The 21,039-nt window shown below is 47.0% G+C and overlaps 1 protein-coding gene across 2 annotated transcripts in view; it reads left to right on the forward strand.

The window, feature by feature from the left end:
• The window catches only part of dlec1 (DLEC1 cilia and flagella associated protein), a 164,291-nt gene that overhangs the window by 78,682 nt on the left and 64,570 nt on the right, over window positions 1-21,039 (forward strand). For both annotated transcript variants that reach the window (XM_045210427.1, XM_045210428.1), the window contains exons 16-21: window positions 2,255-2,455; window positions 3,880-3,973; window positions 14,356-14,486; window positions 14,880-15,041; window positions 15,259-15,389; window positions 18,756-18,909. In XM_045210427.1, coding sequence (XP_045066362.1) covers window positions 2,255-2,455; window positions 3,880-3,973; window positions 14,356-14,486; window positions 14,880-15,041; window positions 15,259-15,389; window positions 18,756-18,909 — 873 coding nt within the window. The remainder of the gene's footprint in view (window positions 1-2,254; window positions 2,456-3,879; window positions 3,974-14,355; window positions 14,487-14,879; window positions 15,042-15,258; window positions 15,390-18,755; window positions 18,910-21,039) is intronic.

Here is a 21,039-nt window from a genome sequence, read left to right on the forward strand (position 1 = left end):
ACCCCAACCCTAACCCTGCAGGACCATGAGTTCCTCTTCACCTACCAGACCCAGCAGGTAACCCCTAACCTCTAACCCCAACCCTAACCCTGCAGGACCATGAGTTCCTCTTCACCTACCAGCACCAGCAGGTAACCCCTAACCCCTAACCTCTAACCCCAACCCTAACCCTGCAGGACCATGAGTTCCTCTTCACCTACCAGACCCAGCAGGTAACCCCTAACCTCTAACCCCAACCCTAACCCTGCAGGACCATGAGTTCCTCTTCACCTACCAGCACCAGCAGGTAACCCCTAACCCCTGACCTCTAACCCCAACCCAGCAGGTAACCCCTGACCTCTAACCCCTAACCCAGCAGGTAACCCCTGACCTCTAACCCCTAACCTCTAACCCCTAACCCAGCAGGTAACCCCTGACCTCTAACCCCTAACCCAGCAGGTAACCCCTGACCTCTAACCCCTAACCTCTAACCCCTAACCTCTAACCCCAACCCAGCAGGTAACCCCTAACCTCTAACCCCTAACCTCTAACCCCTAACCTCTAACCCCAACCCAGCAGGTAACCCCTAACCTCTAACCCCTAACCTCTAACCCCTAACCTCTAACCCCTAACCCAGCAGGTAACCCCTGACCTCTAACCCCTAACCTCTAACCCCTAACCTCTAACCCCAACCCAGCAGGTAACCCCTGACCTCTAACCCCTAACCTCTAACCCCAACCCAGCAGGTAACCCCTAACCTCTAACCCCTAACCTCTAACTCCTAACCTCTAACCCCAACCCAGCAGGTAACCCCTAACCTCTAACCCCTAACCTCTAACCCCTAACCTCTAACCCCAACCCAGCAGGTAACCCCTAACCTCTAACCCCTAACCCAGCAGGTAACCCCTGACCTCTAACCCCTGACCTCTAACCCCTGACCTCTAACCCCTGACCTCTAACCCCTAACCTCTAACCCCAACCCAGCAGGTAACCCCTGACCTCTAACCCCTGGCCTCTAACCCCTGACCTCTAACCCCTGGCCTCTAACCCCTGACCTCTAACCTCTAACCCCTAACCTCTAACCCCAACCCAGCAGGTAACCCCTGACCTCTAACCCCTGGCCTCTAACCCCTAACCTCTAACCCCAACCCAGCAGGTAACCCCTGACCTCTAACCCCTAACCTCTAACCCCTAACCTCTAACCCCAACCCAGCAGGTAACCCCTAACCTCTAACCCCTAACCTCTAACCCCTAACCTCTAACCCCAACCCAGCAGGTAACCCCTAACCTCTAACCCCTAACCTCTAACCCCTAACCTCTAACCCCAACCCAGCAGGTAACCCCTAACCTCTAACCCCTAACCCAGCAGGTAACCCCTGACCTCTAACCCCTGACCTCTAACCCCTGACCTCTAACCCCTGACCTCTAACCCCTAACCTCTAACCCCAACCCAGCAGGTAACCCCTGACCTCTAACCCCTAACCTCTAACCCCTAACCTCTGACCCCTGACCTCTAACCCCTAACCCCTAACCTCTAACCCCTGGCCTCTAACCCCTGACCTCTAACCCCTAACCTCTAACCCCAACCCAGCAGGTAACCCCTGACCTCTAACCCCTGACCTCTAACCCCTGACCTCTGACCCCTGACCTCTAACCCCTGACCTCTAACCCCTGACCTCTAACCCCCTAACCCCTAACCTCTAACCCCTGACCTCTAACCCCTAACCTCTAACCCCTAACCTCTAACCCCAACCCAGCAGGTAACCCCTGACCTCTAACCCCTAACCTCTAACCCCTAACCCAGCAGGTAACCCCTGACCTCTAACCCCTGGCCTCTAACCCCTGTCCTCTAACCCCTAACCTCTAACCCCTGACCTCTGACCCCTAACCTCTAACCCCAACCCAGCAGGTAACCCCTGACCTCTAACCCCTGGCCTCTAACCCCCTGACCTCTAACCCCTGGCCTCTAACCCCTGACCTCTAACCCCTAACCTCTAACCCCTAACCTCTAACCCCAACCCAGCAGGTAACCCCTGACCTCTAACCCCTGGCCTCTAACCCCTAACCTCTAACCCCTGGCCTCTAACCCCTGACCTCTAACCCCTAACCTCTAACCCCTAACCTCTAACCCCAACCCAGCAGGTAACCCCTAACCCCTAACCCCAACCCTAACCCTAACTGACCATGAGTTCCTCCTAGAGAGGACAATGACAGCTGTAGGGTGAGATTCACTAGGTGCACCAGTGTAGTAAAAGTTGATGTCTGTTTTATCCAGGTGATGGACTACCACAGTGTGTGTCACCTGGTAGTGAGGGACGTCCCAGAGCTGGACACCGCCCCCAAGGTGAATGATGTGATTGTCATGGAGATAGAGGTCAAAGGGTTGACAGAGGCCTACCAGGTCCTGTTGGAGCCTTACTCTGTTCATATCCCTGGAGAAGTGTTTATAGGCACCACCATCCGCAGGAGGTTCAAGGTACTGTACATCACTTATTATAGTACATTAACAAGATACTGTTTGTTTACCCAGTGGGCAAAATGGCCAAGTGACGCGCTTACATCCAGATTACAAGCAGTTGGTAAACTGGTGATGTCTTTGCCCACAGGGTGAGTACAGCAGTCTCTGTTTTCTCTTTGCCCACAGGGTGAGTACAGCAGTCTCTGTTTTCTCTTTGCCCACAGGGTGAGTACAGCAGTCTCTGTTTTCTCTTTGCCCACAGGGTAAGTACAGCAGTCTCTGTTTTCTCTTTGCCCACAGGGTGAGTGCAGCAGTCTCTGTTTTCTCTTTGCCCACAGGGTAAGTACAGCAGTCTCTGTTTTCTCTTTGCCCACAGGGTGAGTACAGCAGTCTCTGTGCCCACAGGGTGAGTACAGCAGTCTCTGTTTTCTCTTTGCCCACAGGGTAAGTACAGCAGTCTCTGTTTTCTCTTTGCCCACAGGGTGAGTACAGCAGTCTCTGTTTTCTCTTTGCCCACAGGGTGAGTACAGCAGTCTCTGTTTTCTCTTTGCCCACAGGGTGAGTACAGCAGTCTCTGTTTTCTCTTTGCCCACAGGGTGAGTACAGCAGTCTCTGTTTTCTCTTTGCCCACAGGGTGAGTACAGCAGTCTCTGTTTTCTCTTTGCCCACAGGGTGAGTACAGCAGTCTCTGTTTTCTCTTTGCCCACAGGGTGAGTACAGCAGTCTCTGTTTTCTCTTTGCCCACAGGGTGAGTACAGCAGTCTCTGTTTTCTCTTTGCCCACAGGGTGAGTACAGCAGTCTCTGTTTTCTCTTTGCCCACAGGGGTGAGTACAGCAGTCTCTGTTTTCTCTTTGCCCACAGGGTGAGTACAGCAGTCTCTGTTTTCTCTTTGCCCACAGGGTGAGTACAGCAGTCTCTGTTTTCTCTTTGCCCACAGGGTGAGTACAGCAGTCTCTGTTTTCTCTTTGCCCACAGGGTGAGTACAGCAGTCTCTGTTTTCTCTTTGCCCACAGGGTGAGTACAGCAGTCTCTGTTTTCTCTTTGCCCACAGGGTGAGTACAGCAGTCTCTGTTTTCTCTTTGCCCACAGGGTGAGTACAGCAGTCTCTGTTTTCTCTTTGCCCACAGGGTGAGTACAGCAGTCTCTGTTTTCTCTTTGCCCACAGGGTAAGTACAGCAGTCTCTGTTTTCTCTTTGCCCACAGGGTGAGTACAGCAGTCTCTGTTTTCTCTTTGCCCACAGGGTAAGTACAGCAGTCTCTGTTTTCTCTTTGCCCACAGGGTGAGTACAGCAGTCTCTGTTTTCTCTTTGCCCACAGGGTAAGTACAGCAGTCTCTGTTTTCTCTTTGCCCACAGGGTAAGTACAGCAGTCTCTGTTTTCTTCTCCAGACCACCATGGTGTCAGTAGTCTCTGATGGTCAGTTTCTTCTTCTGTGTGTCAGATGTGGAACAACAGCAGATCCAGCATCACCTTCCATTGGGAGAGGAGCAGTGACTGTCACATCATGGAGGTGGAGCCCCCTGCTGGGGAAATAGGTACACATCATGGAGGTGGAGCCCCCTGCTGGGGAAATAGGTACACATCATGGAGGTGGAGCCCCCTGCTGGGGAAATAGGTACACATCATGGAGGTGGAGCCCCCTGCTGGGGAAATAGGTACACATCATTGGAGGTGGAGCCCCCTGCTGGGGAAATAGGTACACACCATGGAGGTGGAGCCCCCTGCTGGGAAAATAGGTACACATCATGGTCACACAGAGATGGATAGAGACCAATTTCTATTTTGTATTTTTTTAGGGTGTAGATCAGCTTTAATATTGCAGATAGATTGTGGACAGGCTAAGAAGGTCAGCATCCCGGAGTCGCCTCTTCACTGTTGACGTTGAGACTGGTGTTTTGCGGGTACTATTTAATGAAGCTGCCAGTTGAGGACCTGTGAGGCGTCTGTTTCTCAAACTAGACACTCTAATGTATTTGTCCTCTTGCTCAGTTGTGCACCGGGGCCTCCCACTCCTCTTTCTATTCTGGTTAGAGCCAGTTTGCGCTGTTCTGTGAAGGGAGTACTACACAGCGTTGTACGAGATCTTCAGTTTCTTGGCAATTTCTCGCATGGAATAGCCTTCATTTCTCAGAACAAGAATAGACTGACGAGTTTCAGAAGAAAGTTATTTGTTTCTGGCCATTTTGAGCCTGTAATCGAACCCACAATTGCTGATGCTCAAGATACTCAACTAGTCTCAAGAAGGCCAGTTTTATTGCTTCTTTAATAAGCGCAACAGTTTTTAGCTGTGCTAACATAATTGCAAAAGGGTTTTCTAATGATCAATTAGCCTTTTAAAATGATAAACTTGGATTAGCAAACACAACGTGCCATTGGAGCACAGGACTGATGGTTGCTGATAATTTGCAGAATTAGCTCCAGTTAAATGTTGCAAATCTTCAGCCATTCCTGAACCTGCAATGAAAAACAAGCTACATATAGACAGAACCAAAACAAATGATCTAATGATTCTGTCTCTTCGCAGCAAAATCTGCAGAGCTGGGAAGGTTGTATCCCCCATATATGTAACATTCTATTGGTTGCAAGAATTTTGTATAATAATTTAAATTGAAAAACCTGTACGCTTTGAATCCAGCGTTGTTTTGTGTATCAGTTCATAAATCACGTGCCATAGAATCAGTACATCGGAAATCTCTTCCAAACTATTTTGCCAATTTTTGTCGTTAATGCCGACAGACAAGTTCCTTACTTTTTCCCCTTTCCACTTGCCTCCTCCATTTTTGCGGTAATGCTGCAATTAGTTGGTTGTAATTTTGGGTAAATTTTGGGTAAATTCAGGTTAAGTGACACGTGACTTCCGTCTCGCTTCCGCATTGTCTCCGTGCTGCTGTGCTGTTTGTTGCTACTTGGCTACCTGCCAAACTATTCACGTTTTACTTTTAATAAACGTTTAATCAATATCTGTGTTCAACAAATTTACCAACTTTTTAGTTTTGTCCTCACTCATCTTTTTTCGTTAAACTTTTTCACCCCGGACGTTTTATCCCGTTTTATCCCGAGACAGAAGAGTCATTTTCCTGTGCGTTTTAGCTGCCAATTTTACTTTATTTTCCATTTTTCCATCGCAACTTTTTTTTCCCTTATTCAACTTTTTCACTCCGGACGCTTTATCTGGACATGGTTCGTCAACATCTTCAACAGCCGAAGCTAAGTAGTAACATTAACATGATGTCTTCTAATTGCAGTCGCTGTACTCATAATATACAGGGAGAACGATCGCCTTACGTGCGAGAATAGCTGTGCTACAAGCCCAGCTTCAGACGCAATCGTTAGGCAAGGGTAATTTCAGTGTAGGAAAGGAAGAAACAGCGTCTGTGCCACCAGTAAGTACAGACAGTAACGTTAGTATAAATCCCCCGCACAGTCCCCGCAGCCGGACAACTTTCTCATGGCTTCTGGAGGGAAATACTGTTGGAATGCTCAACCGGTGTCGCTCATTCAGCCGACAGAAACCTTCAACCGGTTTTCCCCATTATGTAGCGAGTCGGAGTCTGAGTCTGAGTCTTCTCTTGTCTCTACTCCTCCCGTTACGGGGTCTGAGACGCCGAAGGCTCCCACCATTAGCTCTGACAAATTGAAAACCCTAGTCATTGGCGACTCCATTACCCGCAGTATTAGACTTAAAACGAATCACCCAGCGATCATACACTGTTTACCAGGGGGCAGGGCTACCGACGTTAAGGCTAATCTAAAGATGGTGCTGGCTAAAGCTAAAACTGGCGAGTGTAGAGAGTATAGAGATATTGTTATCCACGTCGGCACCAACGATGTTAGGATGAAACAGTCAGAGGTCACCAAGTGCAACATAGCTTCAGTGTGTAAATTAGCTAGAAAGATGTGTCGGCATCGAGTAATTGTCTCTGGCCCCCTCCCAGTTAGGGGAAGTGACGAGCTCTACAGCAGAGTCTCAGCACTCAATCGCTGGTTGAAAACTGTTTTCTGCCCCTCCCAAAAGATAACATTTGTGGATAATTGGCCCTCTTTCTGGGACTCACCCACAAACAGGACCAAGCCTGACCTGCTGAGGAGTGACGGACTCCATCCTAGCTGGAGGGGTGCTCTCCTCTTATCTACCAACATAGATAGGGCTCTAACTCCTCTAGCCCCACAGTGAAATAGGGTGCAGGCCAGGCAGCAGGCTGTTAGCCAACCTGCCAGCTTAGTGGAGTCTGCCAATAGCATAGTCAGTGTAGTCAGCTCAGCCATACCCATTGAGACTGTGTCTGTGCCTCGACCTAGGTTGGGCAAAACTAAACATGGCGGTGTTCACCCTAGCAATCTTATTAGGATAAAGACCTCCTCCATTCCTGCCATTATTGAAAGAGATCGTGATACCTCACATCTCAAAATAGGGTTACTTAATGTTAGATCCCTCACTTCAAAGGCAGTCATAGTCAATGAACTAATCACTGATCATATAATCTTGATGTGATTGGCCTGACTGAAACATGGCTTAAGCCTGATGAATTTGCTGTGTTAAATGAGGCCTCACCTCCTGGTTACACTAGTGACCATATTCCCCGTGCATCCCGCAAGGGCGGAGGTGTTGCTAACATTTACGATAGCAAATTTAAATTTACAAAAAAAAATGGCGTTTTTCATCTTTTGAGCTTCTAGTCATGAAATCTATGCAGCCTACTCAATCACTTTTTATAGCTACTGTTTACAGGCCTCCTGGGCCATATACAGCGTTCCTCTCTGAGTTTCCTGAATTCCTATCAGACCTTGTAGTCATAGCAGATCATATTCTAATTTTTGGTGATTTTAATATTCACATGGAGAAGTCCACAGACCCACTCCAAAAGTCTTTCGGAGCCATCATCGACTCAGTGGGTTTTGTCCAACATGTCTCTGGACCTACTCACTGCCACAGTCATACTCTGGACCTAGTTTTGTCCCATGGAATAAATGTTGTAGATCTTAATGTTTTTCCACAAAATCCTGGACTATCGGACCACCATTTTATTACGTTTGCAATCGCAACAAATAATCTGCTCAGACCCCAACCAAGGAGCATCAAAAGTCGTGCTATAAATTCTCAGACAACACAAAAATTCCTTGATGCCCTTCCAGACTCCTTCTGCCTACCCAAGGACGTCAGAGGACAAAAATCAGTTAACCACTTAACTGAGGAACTCAATTTAACCTTGCGCAATACCCTAGATGCAGTTGCACCCCTAAAAACGAAAAACATTTGTCATAAGAAACTAGCTCCCTGGTATACAGAAAATACCCGAGCTTTGAAGCAAGCTTCCAGGAAATTGGAACGGAAATGGCGCCACACCAAACTGGAAGTCTTCCGACTAGCTTGGAAAGACAGTACCGTGCAGTACCGAAGAGCCCTCACTGCTGCTCGATCATCCTACTTTTCCAACTTAATCGAGGAAAATAAGAATAATCCAAAATTTCTTTTTGATACTGTTGCAAAGCTAACTAAAAGCAGCATTCCCCAAGAGAGGATGGCTTTCACTTCAGCAGTAATAAATTCATGAACTTCTTTGAGGAAAAGATCATGACCATTAGAAAGCAAATTACGGACTCCTCTTTGAATCTGCGTATTCCTCCAGGGCTTAGCTGTCCTGGATCTGCACAGCTCTGCGAGGGCCTGGGATCGGGAGAGACACTTAAGTGTTTTAGTACTATATCTCTTGACACAATGATGAAAATAATCATGGCCTCTAAACCTTCAAGCTGCATACTGGATCCTATTCCTACTAAACTGCTGAAGGAGCTGCTTCCTGTGCTTGGCCCTCCTATGTTGAACATAATAAACAGCTCTCTATCCACCGGATGTGTACCAAACTCACTAAAAGTGGCAGTGATAAAGCCTCTCTTGAAAAAGCCAAACCTTGACCCGGAAAATATAAAAAACTATCGGCCTATATCGAATCTTCCATTCCTCTCAAAAATTTTAGAAAAAAGCTGTTGCGCAGCAACTCACTGCCTTTCTGAAGACAAACAATGTATACGAAATGCTTCAGTCTGGTTTTAGACCCCATCATAGCACTGAGACTGCACTTGTGAAGGTGGTAAATGACCTTTTAATGGCGTCAGACCGAGGCTCTGCATCTGTCCTCGTGCTACTAGACCTTAGTGCTGCCTTTGACACCATCGATCACCACATTCTTTTGGAGAGACTGGAAACCCAAATTGGTCTACACGGACAAGTTCTGGCCTGGTTTAGATCTTACCTGTCGGAAAGATATCAGTTTGTCTCTGTGAATGGTCTGTCCTCCGACAAATCAACTGTACATTTCGGTGTTCCTCAAGGTTCCGTTTTAGGACCACTATTGTTTTCACTATATATTTTACCTCTTGGGGATGTTATTCGAAAACATAATGTTAACTTTCACTGCTATGCGGATGACACACAGCTGTACATTTCAATGAAACATGGTGAAGCCCCCCAAAATTGCCCTCGCTAGAAGCCTGTGTTTCAGACATAAGGAAGTGGATGGCTGAAAACTTTTTACTTTTAAACTCGGACAAAACAGAGATGCTTGTTCTAGGTCCCAAGAAACAAAGAGATCTTCTGTTAAATCTGACAATTCATCTTGATGGTTGTAAAGTCGTCTCAAATAAAACTGTGAAGGACCTCGGCGTTACTCTTGACCCTGATCTCTCTTTTGACGAACATATCAAGACTGTTTCAAGGACAGCTTTTTTCCATCTACGTAACATTGCAAAAATCAGAAATTTTCTGTCCAAAAATGATGCAGAAAAATTAATCCATGCATTTGTTACTTCTAGGTTAGACTACTGCAATGCTCTATTTTCCGGCTACCCGGATAAAGCACTAAATAAACTTCAGTTAGTGCTAAATACGGCTGCTAGAATCCTGACTAGAACCAAGAAATTTGATCATATTACTCCAGTGCTAGCTTCCCTACACTGGCTTCCTGTTAAGGCAAGGGCTGATTTCAAGGTTTTACTGTTAACCTATAAAGCGTTACATGGGCTTGCTCCTACCTATCTTTCCGAGTTGGTCCTGCCGTACATACCAATACGTACGCTACGGTCACAAGACGCAGGCCTCCTAATTGTCCCTAGAATTTCTAAGCAAACAGCGGGAGGCAGGGCTTTCTCCTATAGATCTCCATTTTTATGGAACAGTCTGCCTACCCATGTGAGAGACGCAGACTCGGTCTCAACCTTTAAGTCTTTACTGAAGACTTATCTCTTCAGTAGGTCATATGATTGAGTGTAGTCTGGCCCAGGAGTGTGAAGGTGAACGGAAAGGCTCTGGAGCAACGAACAGCCCTTGCTGTCTCTGCCAGGCCGGTTCCCCTCTCCACTGGGGTTCTCTGCCTCTAGCCCTGTTGCAGGGGCTGAGTCACTGGCTTTGCTGGTGCTCTTTCATGCCGTCCCTGGGAGGGGTGCGTCACTTGAGTGGGTTGAGTTACTGACGTGATCTTCCTGTCTGGGTTGGCGCCCCCCTTGGTTTGTGCTGTGGTGGAGACCTCTGTGGGCCATACTCGGCCTTGTCTCAGGATTGTAAGTTGGTGGTTGAGGATATCCCTCTAGTGGTGCGGGGGGCTGTGCTTTGGCAGAGTGGGTGGGGTTATATCCTTCCTGTTTGGCCCTGTCCGGGGTTTCTCCGGATGGGGCCACAGTGTCTCCGGACCGCTCCTGTCTCAGCCTCCAGTATTTATGCTGCAGTAGTTTATGTGTCGGGGGCTGGGGTTAGTTGGTTATACCTGGAGTACTTCTCCTGTCTTATCCAGTGTCCTGTGTGAATTTAAGTATGCTCTCTCTAATTCTCTCGTTCTCTCTTTCTCTCTGAGAACCTGAGCCCTAGGACCATACGTCAGGACTACCGGGCATGATGACACCTTGCTGTCCCCAGTCCGCCTGGCCTTGCTGCTATTCCAGTTTCAACTGTTCTGCCTGCGGTTACGAAACCCCTACCTGTCCCAGACCTGCTGTTTTCAACTCCTAATGATCGGCTATGAAAAGCCAACTGAGAGACCTGAGCCCTAGGACCATACGTCGGGACTACCGGCCGTGGTGACTCCTTGCTGTCCCCAGTCCGCCTGGCCTTGCTGCTATTCCAGTTTCAACTGTTCTGCCTGCGGTTATGGAACCCCTACCTGTCCCAGACCTGCTGTTTTCAACTCTTAATGATCGGCTATGAAAAGCTAACTGAGATTTATTCCTGATTATTATTTGACCATGCTTGTCACTTATGAACATTTTTGAACATCTTGGCATGGTTCTGTTATAATCTTCACCCGGCACAGCCAGAAGAGGACTGGCCACCCCTCATAGCCTGGTTCCTCTCTAGGTTTCTTCCTAGGTTTTCGCCTTTCTAGGGAGTTTTTCCTAGCCACCGTGCTTCTACACCTGCATTACTAGCTGTTTGGGGTTTTAGGCTGGGTTTCTGTACAGCACTTCGAGATATTAGCTGATGTAAGAAGGGCTATATAAAATAAAATTGATTGATTGATTGATTGATGGGTAGAGCAGACATTTCCAGATATTTTTGTTAGCTGCATGTGTGACATACCTCCACCAGTCCTATTTATGATATCATTTACAAAGATTATACTTAATTTTTTATCAATTAGTATATTTGAGTTTAACCATAATATTTGTTGTAATACTTGTTCTGTCTTTTCTGGTGGATTAAGCTGAAATTGCAACAAACTTTCTATGGCTTGTTTTGAAAATAGCGATATTTTGAAAATTATTTCATTTTCAAATAACCAAAAGTGAGAGGTTTTAATCTGAATAAAGGAGAAAAGGCCATTCTTGAACATGGGGTGAAACATTCTTACTAATTTGCTAGAGAACCAGTTTGGATTTAAGTATAACTTTTGTATGACTGAAGCCTTTTGTGAGAGGTCTAATGCTTTAATAATTAATAATTTCTGCCCTCCGAATTCATATTAATTATATAAATAGGCCCGTTTAATTTTGTCTGGCTTGCCGTTCCAAATAAAATGGAATATTCTTTGCTCATATAATTTAAAAAACAAGTCGCTAGGTGTGGACAAGACCATAAGCAAATAGGTAAACTGGGACATGACTAAAGAGTTAATCAGGGTGATGTTTCCACCAATAGACAGGTATTTTCCTTTCCATGGTAGCAAGATCTTATCTACTTTTGCCAACGTTCTATAAAATGTATTGTAGTAAGATAATTTATTTATTTTGTGATATGAATACCGAATATGTCCACTTCACCGTCAGACCATTTTATTGGTAAACTACACGGCAATGTAAAAGGTGTATTTTTTTGTGATCCAATACGTAATATAGGTCACTTATCATAATTTGGTTGTAATCCAGAGGGGTTAGAAAAAGTATCTAGATCATCTATGAGGCTGTGGAGGGATTAAAGTTGTGGATTTAAAAGAAAACATGAATCGTCAGCGTACAATGACACCTTTGTTTTTAAGCCTTGGATTTCCAGGCCCTTGATATTATTGTTGGATCTGATTTTAATAGCTAACATCTCGATGGCAATAATAAATAGATATGCTGATAGTGGACAACCTTGTTTCACTCCTCTTGACAGTTTAAAACTTTCTGAGAAGTAGCCTTTATTTACTATTTTACACCTAGGGTTACTATACATCACTTTAACCCATTGTATAAGAGATTCTCCAAAATTGAAATATTCCAGGCATTTATATATAAACCCCAGTCGTACTTTATCAAAAGCCTTTTCAAAGTCTGCTATGAATAGCAGGCCTGGTTTCCCAGATTTTCCATAGTGTTCTATTGTTTCCAATACTTGCCTTATATTATCTCCATTGTATCGTCCATGTAAAAAACCTGTCTGATTAGAATAAATAATGTCCGACAATACCTTTTTAATTCTATGCGCTACACATTTTGCTAGTATTTTTGCATCACAACGCTGAAGTGTAAGAGGCCTCCAGTTTTTTAAATGGACTGGATCTTTATATTTACCACGAGAGGACTCCTCTTTATATCTGTGCCATTATACTGTCTGTGACAGCAGCACCATTGAGGCTACAACCCATAGGAACTCCCACCCAGTTCACTACTATGGCTACTTTCAAATGGCAGAAGCATGGCAGAAGCATGGCAGAAGCATGGCAGAAGCATGGCAGAAGCATGGCAGAAGTAATGGTAGAAGCCCTCAATGGCGCTGTCTGTACTAAAAAGGGCCTTTTGGCCACTGGAGGCCTCTACTGGGGAAATAGGTACATGACATGGTCACATCATAGAGGTGGAGCCCCCTACTGGGGAAATAGGTACATGACATGGTCACATCATAGAGGTGGAGCCCCCTACTGGGGAAATAGGTACATGACATGGTCACATCATAGAGGTGGAGCCCCCTACTGGGGAAATAGGTACATGACATGGTCACATCATAGAGGTGGAGCCCCCTACTGGGGAAATAGGTACATTACATGGTCACATCATAGAGGTGGAGCCCCCTACTGGGGAAATAGGTACATGACATGGTCACATCATAGAGGTGGAGCCCCCTACTGGGGAAATAGGTACATGACATGGTCACATCATAGAGGTGGAGTCCCCTACTGGGGAAATAGGTACATGACATGGTCAAATGATAGAGGTGGAGCCCCCTACTGGGGAAATAGGTACATGACATGGTCACATCATAGAGGTGGAGCCCCCTACTGGGGAAATAGGTACATGACATGGTCACATCATAGAGGTGAAGCCCCCTATTGTGGAAATGATGTATCTAGTAGACTGGTCTATTGGCTAACTGGTTAGTAGACTGGTCTCTTGACTGACTGGTTAGTAGACTGGTCTGTTGACTGACTGGTTAGTAGACTGGTCTGTTGACTGACTGGTTAGTAGACTGGTCTGTTGACTGACTGACTGGTTAGTAGACTGGTCTGTTGACTGACTGGTTAGTAGACTGGTCTGTTGACTGACTGACTGGTTAGTAGACTGGTCTGTTGACTGACTGACTGGTTAGTAGACTGGTCTGTTGACTGACTGGTTAGTAGACTGGTCTGTTGACTGACTGGTTAGTAGACTGGTCTGTTGACTGACTGGTTAGTAGACTGGTCTGTTGACTTACTGACTGGTTAGTAGACTGGTCTGTTGACTGACTGACTGGTTAGTAGACTGGTCTGTTGACTGACTGGTTAGTAGACTGGTCTGTTGACTGACTGGTTAGTAGACTGGTCTGTTGACTGACTGGTTAGTAGACTGGTCTGTTGACTGACTGACTGGTTAGTAGACTGGTCTGTTGACTGACTGGTTAGTAGACTGGTCTGTTGACTGACTGGTTAGTAGACTGGTCTGTTGACTGACTGACTGGTTAGTAGACTGGTCTGTTGACTGACTGGTTAGTAGACTGGTCTGTTGACTGACTGACTGGTTAGTAGACTGGTCTGTTGACTGACTGACTGGTTAGTAGACTGGTCTGTTGACTGACTGGTTAGTAGACTGGTCTGTTGACTGACTGGTTAGTAGACTGGTCTGTTGACTGACTGGTTAGTAGACTGGTCTGTTGACTGACTGACTGGTTAGTAGACTGGTCTGTTGACTGACTGACTGGTTAGTAGACTGGTCTGTTGACTGACTGACTGGTTAGTAGACTGGTCTGTTGACTGACTGGTTAGTAGACTGGTCTGTTGACTGACTGGTTAGTAGACTGGTCTGTTGACTGACTGACTGGTTAGTAGACTGGTCAGTTGACTGACTGGTTAGTAGACTGGTCTGTTGACTGACTGGTTAGTAGACTGGTCTGTTGACTGACCGGTTAGTAGACTGGTCTCTTGACTGACCGGTTAGTAGACTGTTTTATTGGCTGACTGGTTAGTAGACTGGTCTCTTGACTGACCGGTTAGTAGACTGTTTTATTGGCTGACTGGTTGACTGTGTATTTGTGGTCCAGAGGTGAACGAGTGTTTTGACCTGGAGCTGGTTCTGACCGGAGGCCGACCAGGTGCAGTCATGTCCAGTCTGCTGTGCCATGTTCAGCACCACCCCCAACCTGTTGCTCTGGCCATACAGGTCACCTTCAAGGTGAGAGAGACTCATATCATAGCTGTCTAAATGCATCATTCTCAACACGAGTATTACCTGATAGTTAAACATTCTGAATACAATAGTTTAGTATTGCCTGATAGTTAACCAGTCTGAATACAATAGTTTAGTATTACCTGATAGTTAAACAGTCTGAATACAATAGTTTAGTATTACCTGATAGTTAACCAGTCTGAATACAATAGTTTAGTATTACCTGATAGTTAACCAGTCTGAATACAATAGTTTAGTATTACCTGATAGTTAACCAGTCTGAATACAATAGTTTAGTATTGCTTGCCAGACTCATAGTGCTCCACCAGTACAACAAACTGCTCCTCCATCTTTGCCCCTCCAACTCTACTTCCTCCTGTGTGTATTGGTGGGTTCAAGGGTCCCCAGGTGTCTGTGAGTGTTCCCAGTCTCGACCTGGGTCTGATGCGACTAGGGGACCAGACCCAGGTCACCGTTGCCCTCACCAACAGCACCCAGCTAGAGGCCCTCTGGGACCTGGGGCCTGGGGAGTCAGAGAGGGCAGACAGCAACCACACACAGGTAAACACACTAACAAGTGATCAATCAGTTTACTACATACTAAAGTAAAGGTAAGGTCAAGAACAACACTGAAATATCACACATACTGTAATATTGAAGTATTGCCTCTGGTCGCCCTGGTAACAGTGTTTTACAGCAGTCTGTCTGTTTGTACTGAGACCTGATAGTCCCATTGTTGTCCTCTGTTGCTGTCCGTCTTCTTCCCCTGTGTTGATAGATCACAGTGGAGCCGTGTAGGGGAGTGCTGCCCCCTCTTGGCTCCTGCAGTGTAGACATCCTCTTCAGACCCCTGTCCTGTCAACACTTTGCCACAGTGCTGGAGCTGGCTGTGGAGAATGGCCAAGGATGGTGAGGATTTCACCTGTACCTTTAGCACTAATTGTATCTGTAGGAAATCAATTTATTAACTAGCACGATCTAGATCTGTGTATCAGTCACCTGTAACTGTACTGGTCCTATTGCCAGTCAGCTGTAACTGTCCTGGTCCTGTCTCCAGTCACCTGTAACTCCTGGTCCTGTCTCCAGTCACCTGTAACTGTACTGGTCCTGTCTCCAGTCACCTGTAACTGTCTTTGTCCTGTCTCCAGTCACCTGTAACTGTCCTGGTCCTGTCTCCAGTCACCTGTAACTGTCTTGGTCCTGTCTTTAGTCACCTGTAATTGTCCTGGTCCTGTCTTTAGTCACCTGTAACTGTACTGGTCCTGTCTCCAGTCACCTGTAACTGTCTTTGTCCTGTCTCCAGTCACCTGTAACTGTCCTGGTCCTGTCTTTAGTCACCTGTAACTGTCCTGGTCCTGTCTTTAGTCACCTGTAACTGTCCTGGTCCTGTCTTTAGTCACCTGTACCTGTAATGGTCCTGTCTCCAGTCACCTGTAACTGTCCTGTCTCCAGTCACCTGTAACTGTACTGGTCCTGTCTCCAGTCACCTGTAACTGTCCTGTCTCCAGTCACCTGTAACTGTACTGGTCCTGTCTCCAGTCACCTGTAACTGTCCTGTCTCCAGTCACCTGTAACTGTACTGGTCCTGTCTCCAGTCACCTGTAACTGTACTCATCCTGTCTCCAGTCACCTGTAACTGTCCTGTCTCAAGTCACCTGTAACTGTACTTGTCCTGTCTCCAGTCACCTGTAACTGTCCTGTCTGCAGTCACCTGTAACTCTCCTGGTCCTATATTCAGTCATCTTTTACTGTCCTGGTCCTGTCTCCAGTCACCTGTAACTGTCCTGGTCCTGTCTCCAGTCACCTTTATCTGTACTCGTCCTGTCGCCAGTCTCCTGTAACTGTCCTGGTCCTGTCTCCAGTCACCTGAAAATCTACTGGCCCTGTCTCCAGTCACATGTAACTGTACTGGTCCTGTCTCCAGTCACCTGAAAATCTACTGGCCCTGTCTCCAGTCACATGTAACTGTACTGGTCCTGTCTCCAGTCACCTGTAACTGTTCTGTCTCCAGTCACCTGTAACTGTACTGGTCCTGTCTCCAGTCACCTGTAACTGTACTGGTCCTGTCTCCAGTCACCTGTAACTGTACTGGACCTTTCTCCAGTCCCCTGTAACTGTCCTGTCTCCAGTCACCTGTAACTGTACTGGTCCTGTCTCCAGTCACTTGTAACTGTACTTGTCCTGTCTCCAGTTACCTGTAACTGTCCTGCCCACAGTCACCAATACCTGTCATGTCTCCAGTCACCTGTAACTGTACTGGTCCTGTCTCCAGTCACCTGTAACTGTACTGGTCCTGTCTGCAGTCACCTGTAACTGTCCTCTCTCCAGTTACCTGTAACTGTCCTGTCTCCAGTCACCTGTAACTGTCCTTGTCCTGTCTACAGTCACCTGTAACTGTCCTCTCTCCAGTTACCTGTAACTGTCCTGTCTACAGTCACCTGTAACTGTACTGGTCCTGTCTCCAGTCACCTGTAACTGTCCTCTCTCCAGTCACCTGTAACTGTCCTTGTCCTGTCTCCAGTTACCTGTAACTGTCCTGTCTACAGTCACCTGTAACTGTCATGTCTCCAGTCACCTGTAACTGTAATGGTCCTGCTTCTTTTTACTGTGCTGGTGCTGTCTCCAATCACCTGTAACTTTACTGTCCCTGTCTCCAGTCACCTGTAACTGTCTTGTCTCCAGTCACCTGTAACTGTCTTGTCTCCAGTCACCTGTAACTGTACTGGTCCTGTCTCCAGTCACCTGTAACTGTCTTGTCTCCAGTCACCTGTAACTGTCTTGTCTCCAGTCACCTGTAACTATCTTGTCTCCAGTCACCTGTAACTGTACTGGTCCTGTCTCCAGTCACCTGTAACTGTACTGGTCCTGTCTCCAGTCACCTGTAACTCTAATAGTCCTGTCTCCAGTCACCTGTAACTGTCCTGGTCCTGTCTCCAGTCACCTGTAACTGTAATGGTCCTGCCTCTTTGTACTGTGCTGGTCATGTCTCCAATCACCTGTAACTTTACTGTCCCTGTTTCCAGTCACCTGTAACTGTCTTGTCTCCAGTCACCTGTAACTGTACTGGTCCTGTCTCCAGTCAACTGTAACTGTCCTGGTCCTGTCTCCAGTCACCTGTAACTGTAATGGTCCTGCCTCTTTTTACTGTGCTGGTCCTGTCTCCAATCACCTGTAACTGTCCCTGTTTCCAGTCACCTGTAACTGTCTTGTCTCCAGTCACCTGTAACTGTACTGGTGCTGTCTCCAATCACCTGTAACTTTACTGTCCCTGTCTCCAGTCACCTGTAACTGTACTGGTCCTGTATCCAGTCACCTGTAACTGTACTGGTCCTGTCTCCAGTCACCTGTAACTGTACTGGTGCTGTCTCCAATCACCTGTAACTTTACTGTCCCTGTCTCCAGTCACCTGTAACTGTACTGGTCCTGTCTCCAGTCACCTGTAACTGTACTGGTCCTGTCTCCAGTCACCTGTAACTGTCCTGGTCCTGTCTCCAGTCCCCTGTAACTGTCCTGGTCCTGTCTCCAGTCACATGTAACTGTACTGGTCCTGTCTCCAGTCACCTGTAACTCTAATAGTCCTGTCTCCAGTCACCTGTTACTTCCTGTCTCCAGTCACCTGTAACTGTACTGGTCCTGTCTCCAGTCACCTGTAACTGCACTGGTCCTTCCTCGAGTCACTTGTAACTGTACTGGTCCTGTCTGCAGTCACTTGTAACTGTCCTGTCTCCAGTCACCTGTAATTGTAATGGTCCTGCCTCTTTTTACTGTGCTGGTCCTGTCTCCAATCACCTGTAACTTTACTGTCCCTGTTTCCAGTCACCTGTAACTGTACTGGTCCTGTCTCCAGTCACCTGTAACTGTACTGGTCCTGTCTCCAGTCACCTGTAACTGTACTGGTCCTGTCTGCAGTCACCTGTAACTGTCCTGTCTCCAGTCACCTGTAACTGTACTGTCCCTGTTTCCAGTCACCTGTAACTGTACTTGTCCTGTCTCCAGTCACCTGTATCTGTACTCGTACTGTCTCCAGTCACCTGTAACTGTACTGCTCCTGTCTCCTGTCTCCAGTCACATGTAACTGTACTTGTCCTGTCTCCAGTCAACTGTATCTGTACTGGTCCTGTCTCCAGTCAACTGTATCTGTACTGGTCCTGTCTCCAGTCACCTGTAACTGTACTCATCCTGTCTCCAGTCACCTGTAACTGTGTTCTGTACCTGTCTGTCCCCCTCCACAGTCACCTGTAACTGTGTTCTGTACCTGTCTGCCCCCCTCCACAGTCACCTGTCGGTGCAGGCAGATGTCCACTCTCCTCAAGTGTGTCTGTTGACCTGTGATCTAGTATTCTCTGAGCTCTATGTGGGAGTTCCTGCCCTGGGAATCATCACCCTGATCAACCTGACCCTGCTGCCTGCTCACTACACCTGGACCATGGTAGGTTATCTACCTGTTCACTACACCTGGACCATGGTAGGTTATCTACCTGTTCACTACACCTGGACCATGGTAGGTTATCTACCTGTTCACTACACCTGGACCATGGTAGGTTATCTACCTGTTCACTACACCTGGCCCATGGTAGGTTATCTACCTGCTCACTACACCTGGACCATGGTAGGTTATCTACCTGTTCACTACACCTGGACCATGGTAGGTTATCTACCTGTTCACTACACCTGGCCCATGGTAGGTTATCTACCTGTTCACTACACCTGGACCATGGTAGGTTATCTACCTGTTCACTACACCTGGCCCATGGTAGGTTATCTACCTGTTCACTACACCTGGACCATGGTAGGTTATCTACCTGTTCACTACACCTGGACCATGGTAGGTTATCTACCTGTTCACTACACCTGGACCATGGTAGGTTATCTACCTGCTCACTACACCTGGAACATGGTAGGTTATCTACCTGTTCACTACACCTGGACCATGGTAGGTTATCTACCTGTTCACTAAACCTGGCCCATGGTAGGTTATCTACCTGTTCACTAAACCTGGACCATGGTAGGTTATCTACCTGTTCACTACACCTGGAACATGGTAGGTTATCTACCTGCTCACTACACCTGGCCCATGGTAGGTTATCTACCTGCTCACTACACCTGGCCCATGGTAGGTTATCTACCTGTTCACTACACCTGGCCCATGGTAGGTTATCTACCTGTTCACCACACCTGGCCCATGGTAGGTTATCTACCTGTTCACTACACCTGGACCATGGTAGGTTATCTACCTGTTCACTACACCTGGCCCATGGTAGGTTATCTACCTGTTCACTACACCTGGACCATGGTAGGTTATCTACCTGTTCACTACACCTGGACCATGGTAGGTTATCTACCTGTTCACTACCCAGGCCCATGGTAGGTTATCTACCTGTTCACTACACCTGGCCCATGGTAGGTTATCTACCTGTTCACTACACCTGGACCATGGTAGGTTATCTACCTGTTCACTACACCTGGACCATGGTAGGTTATCTACCTGTTCACTACACCTGGACCATGGTAGGTTATCTACCTGTTCACTACACCTGGACCATGGTAGGTTATCTACCTGTTCACTAAACCTGGCCCATGGTAGGTTATCTACCTGTTCACTACACCTGGACCATGGTAGGTTATCTACCTGTTCACTACACCTGGACCATGGTAGGTTATCTACCTGTTCACTAAACCTGGCCCATGGTAGGTTATCTACCTGTTCACTAAACCTGGCCCATGGTAGGTTATCTACCTGTTCACTACACCTGGACCATGGTAGGTTATCTACCTGTTCACTACACCTGGACCATGGTAGGTTATCTACCTGCTCACTACACCTGGCCCATGGTAGGTTATCTACCTGTTCACTAAACCTGGCCCATGGTAGGTTATCTACCTGTTCACTACACCTGGACCATGGTAGGTTATCTACCTGTTCACTACACCTGGATCATGGTAGGTTATCTACCTGTTCACTACACCTGGACCATGGTAGGTTATCTACCTGTTCACTAAACCTGGCCCATGGTAGGTTATCTACCTGTTCACTACACCTGGACCATGGTAGGTTATCTACCTGTTCACTACACCTGGACCATAGTAGGTTATCTACCTGTTCACTAAACCTGGCCCATGGTAGGTTATCTACCTGTTCACTACACCTGGACCATGGTAGGTTATCTACCTGTTCACTAAACCTGGCCCATGGTAGGTTATCTACCTGTTCACTAAACCTGGCCCATGGTAGGTTATCTACCTGTTCACTACACCTGGACCATGGTAGGTTATCTACCTGTTCACTAAACCTGGCCCATGGTAGGTTATCTACCTGTTCACTAAACCTGGCCCATGGTAGGTTATCTACCTGTTCACTACACCTGGCCCATGGTAGGTTATCTACCTGTTCACTAAACCTGGCCCATGGTAGGTTATCTACCTGTTCACTACACCTGGACCATGGTAGGTTATCTACCTGTTCACTACACCTGGACCATGGTAGGTTATCTACCTGTTCACTAAACCTGGCCCATGGTAGGTTATCTACCTGTTCACTACACCTGGACCATGGTAGGTT

The sequence above is a fragment of the Coregonus clupeaformis genome, chromosome 34 (assembly GCF_020615455.1).
Source record: "Coregonus clupeaformis isolate EN_2021a chromosome 34, ASM2061545v1, whole genome shotgun sequence".
NCBI lineage: Eukaryota > Metazoa > Chordata > Actinopteri > Salmoniformes > Salmonidae > Coregonus > Coregonus clupeaformis.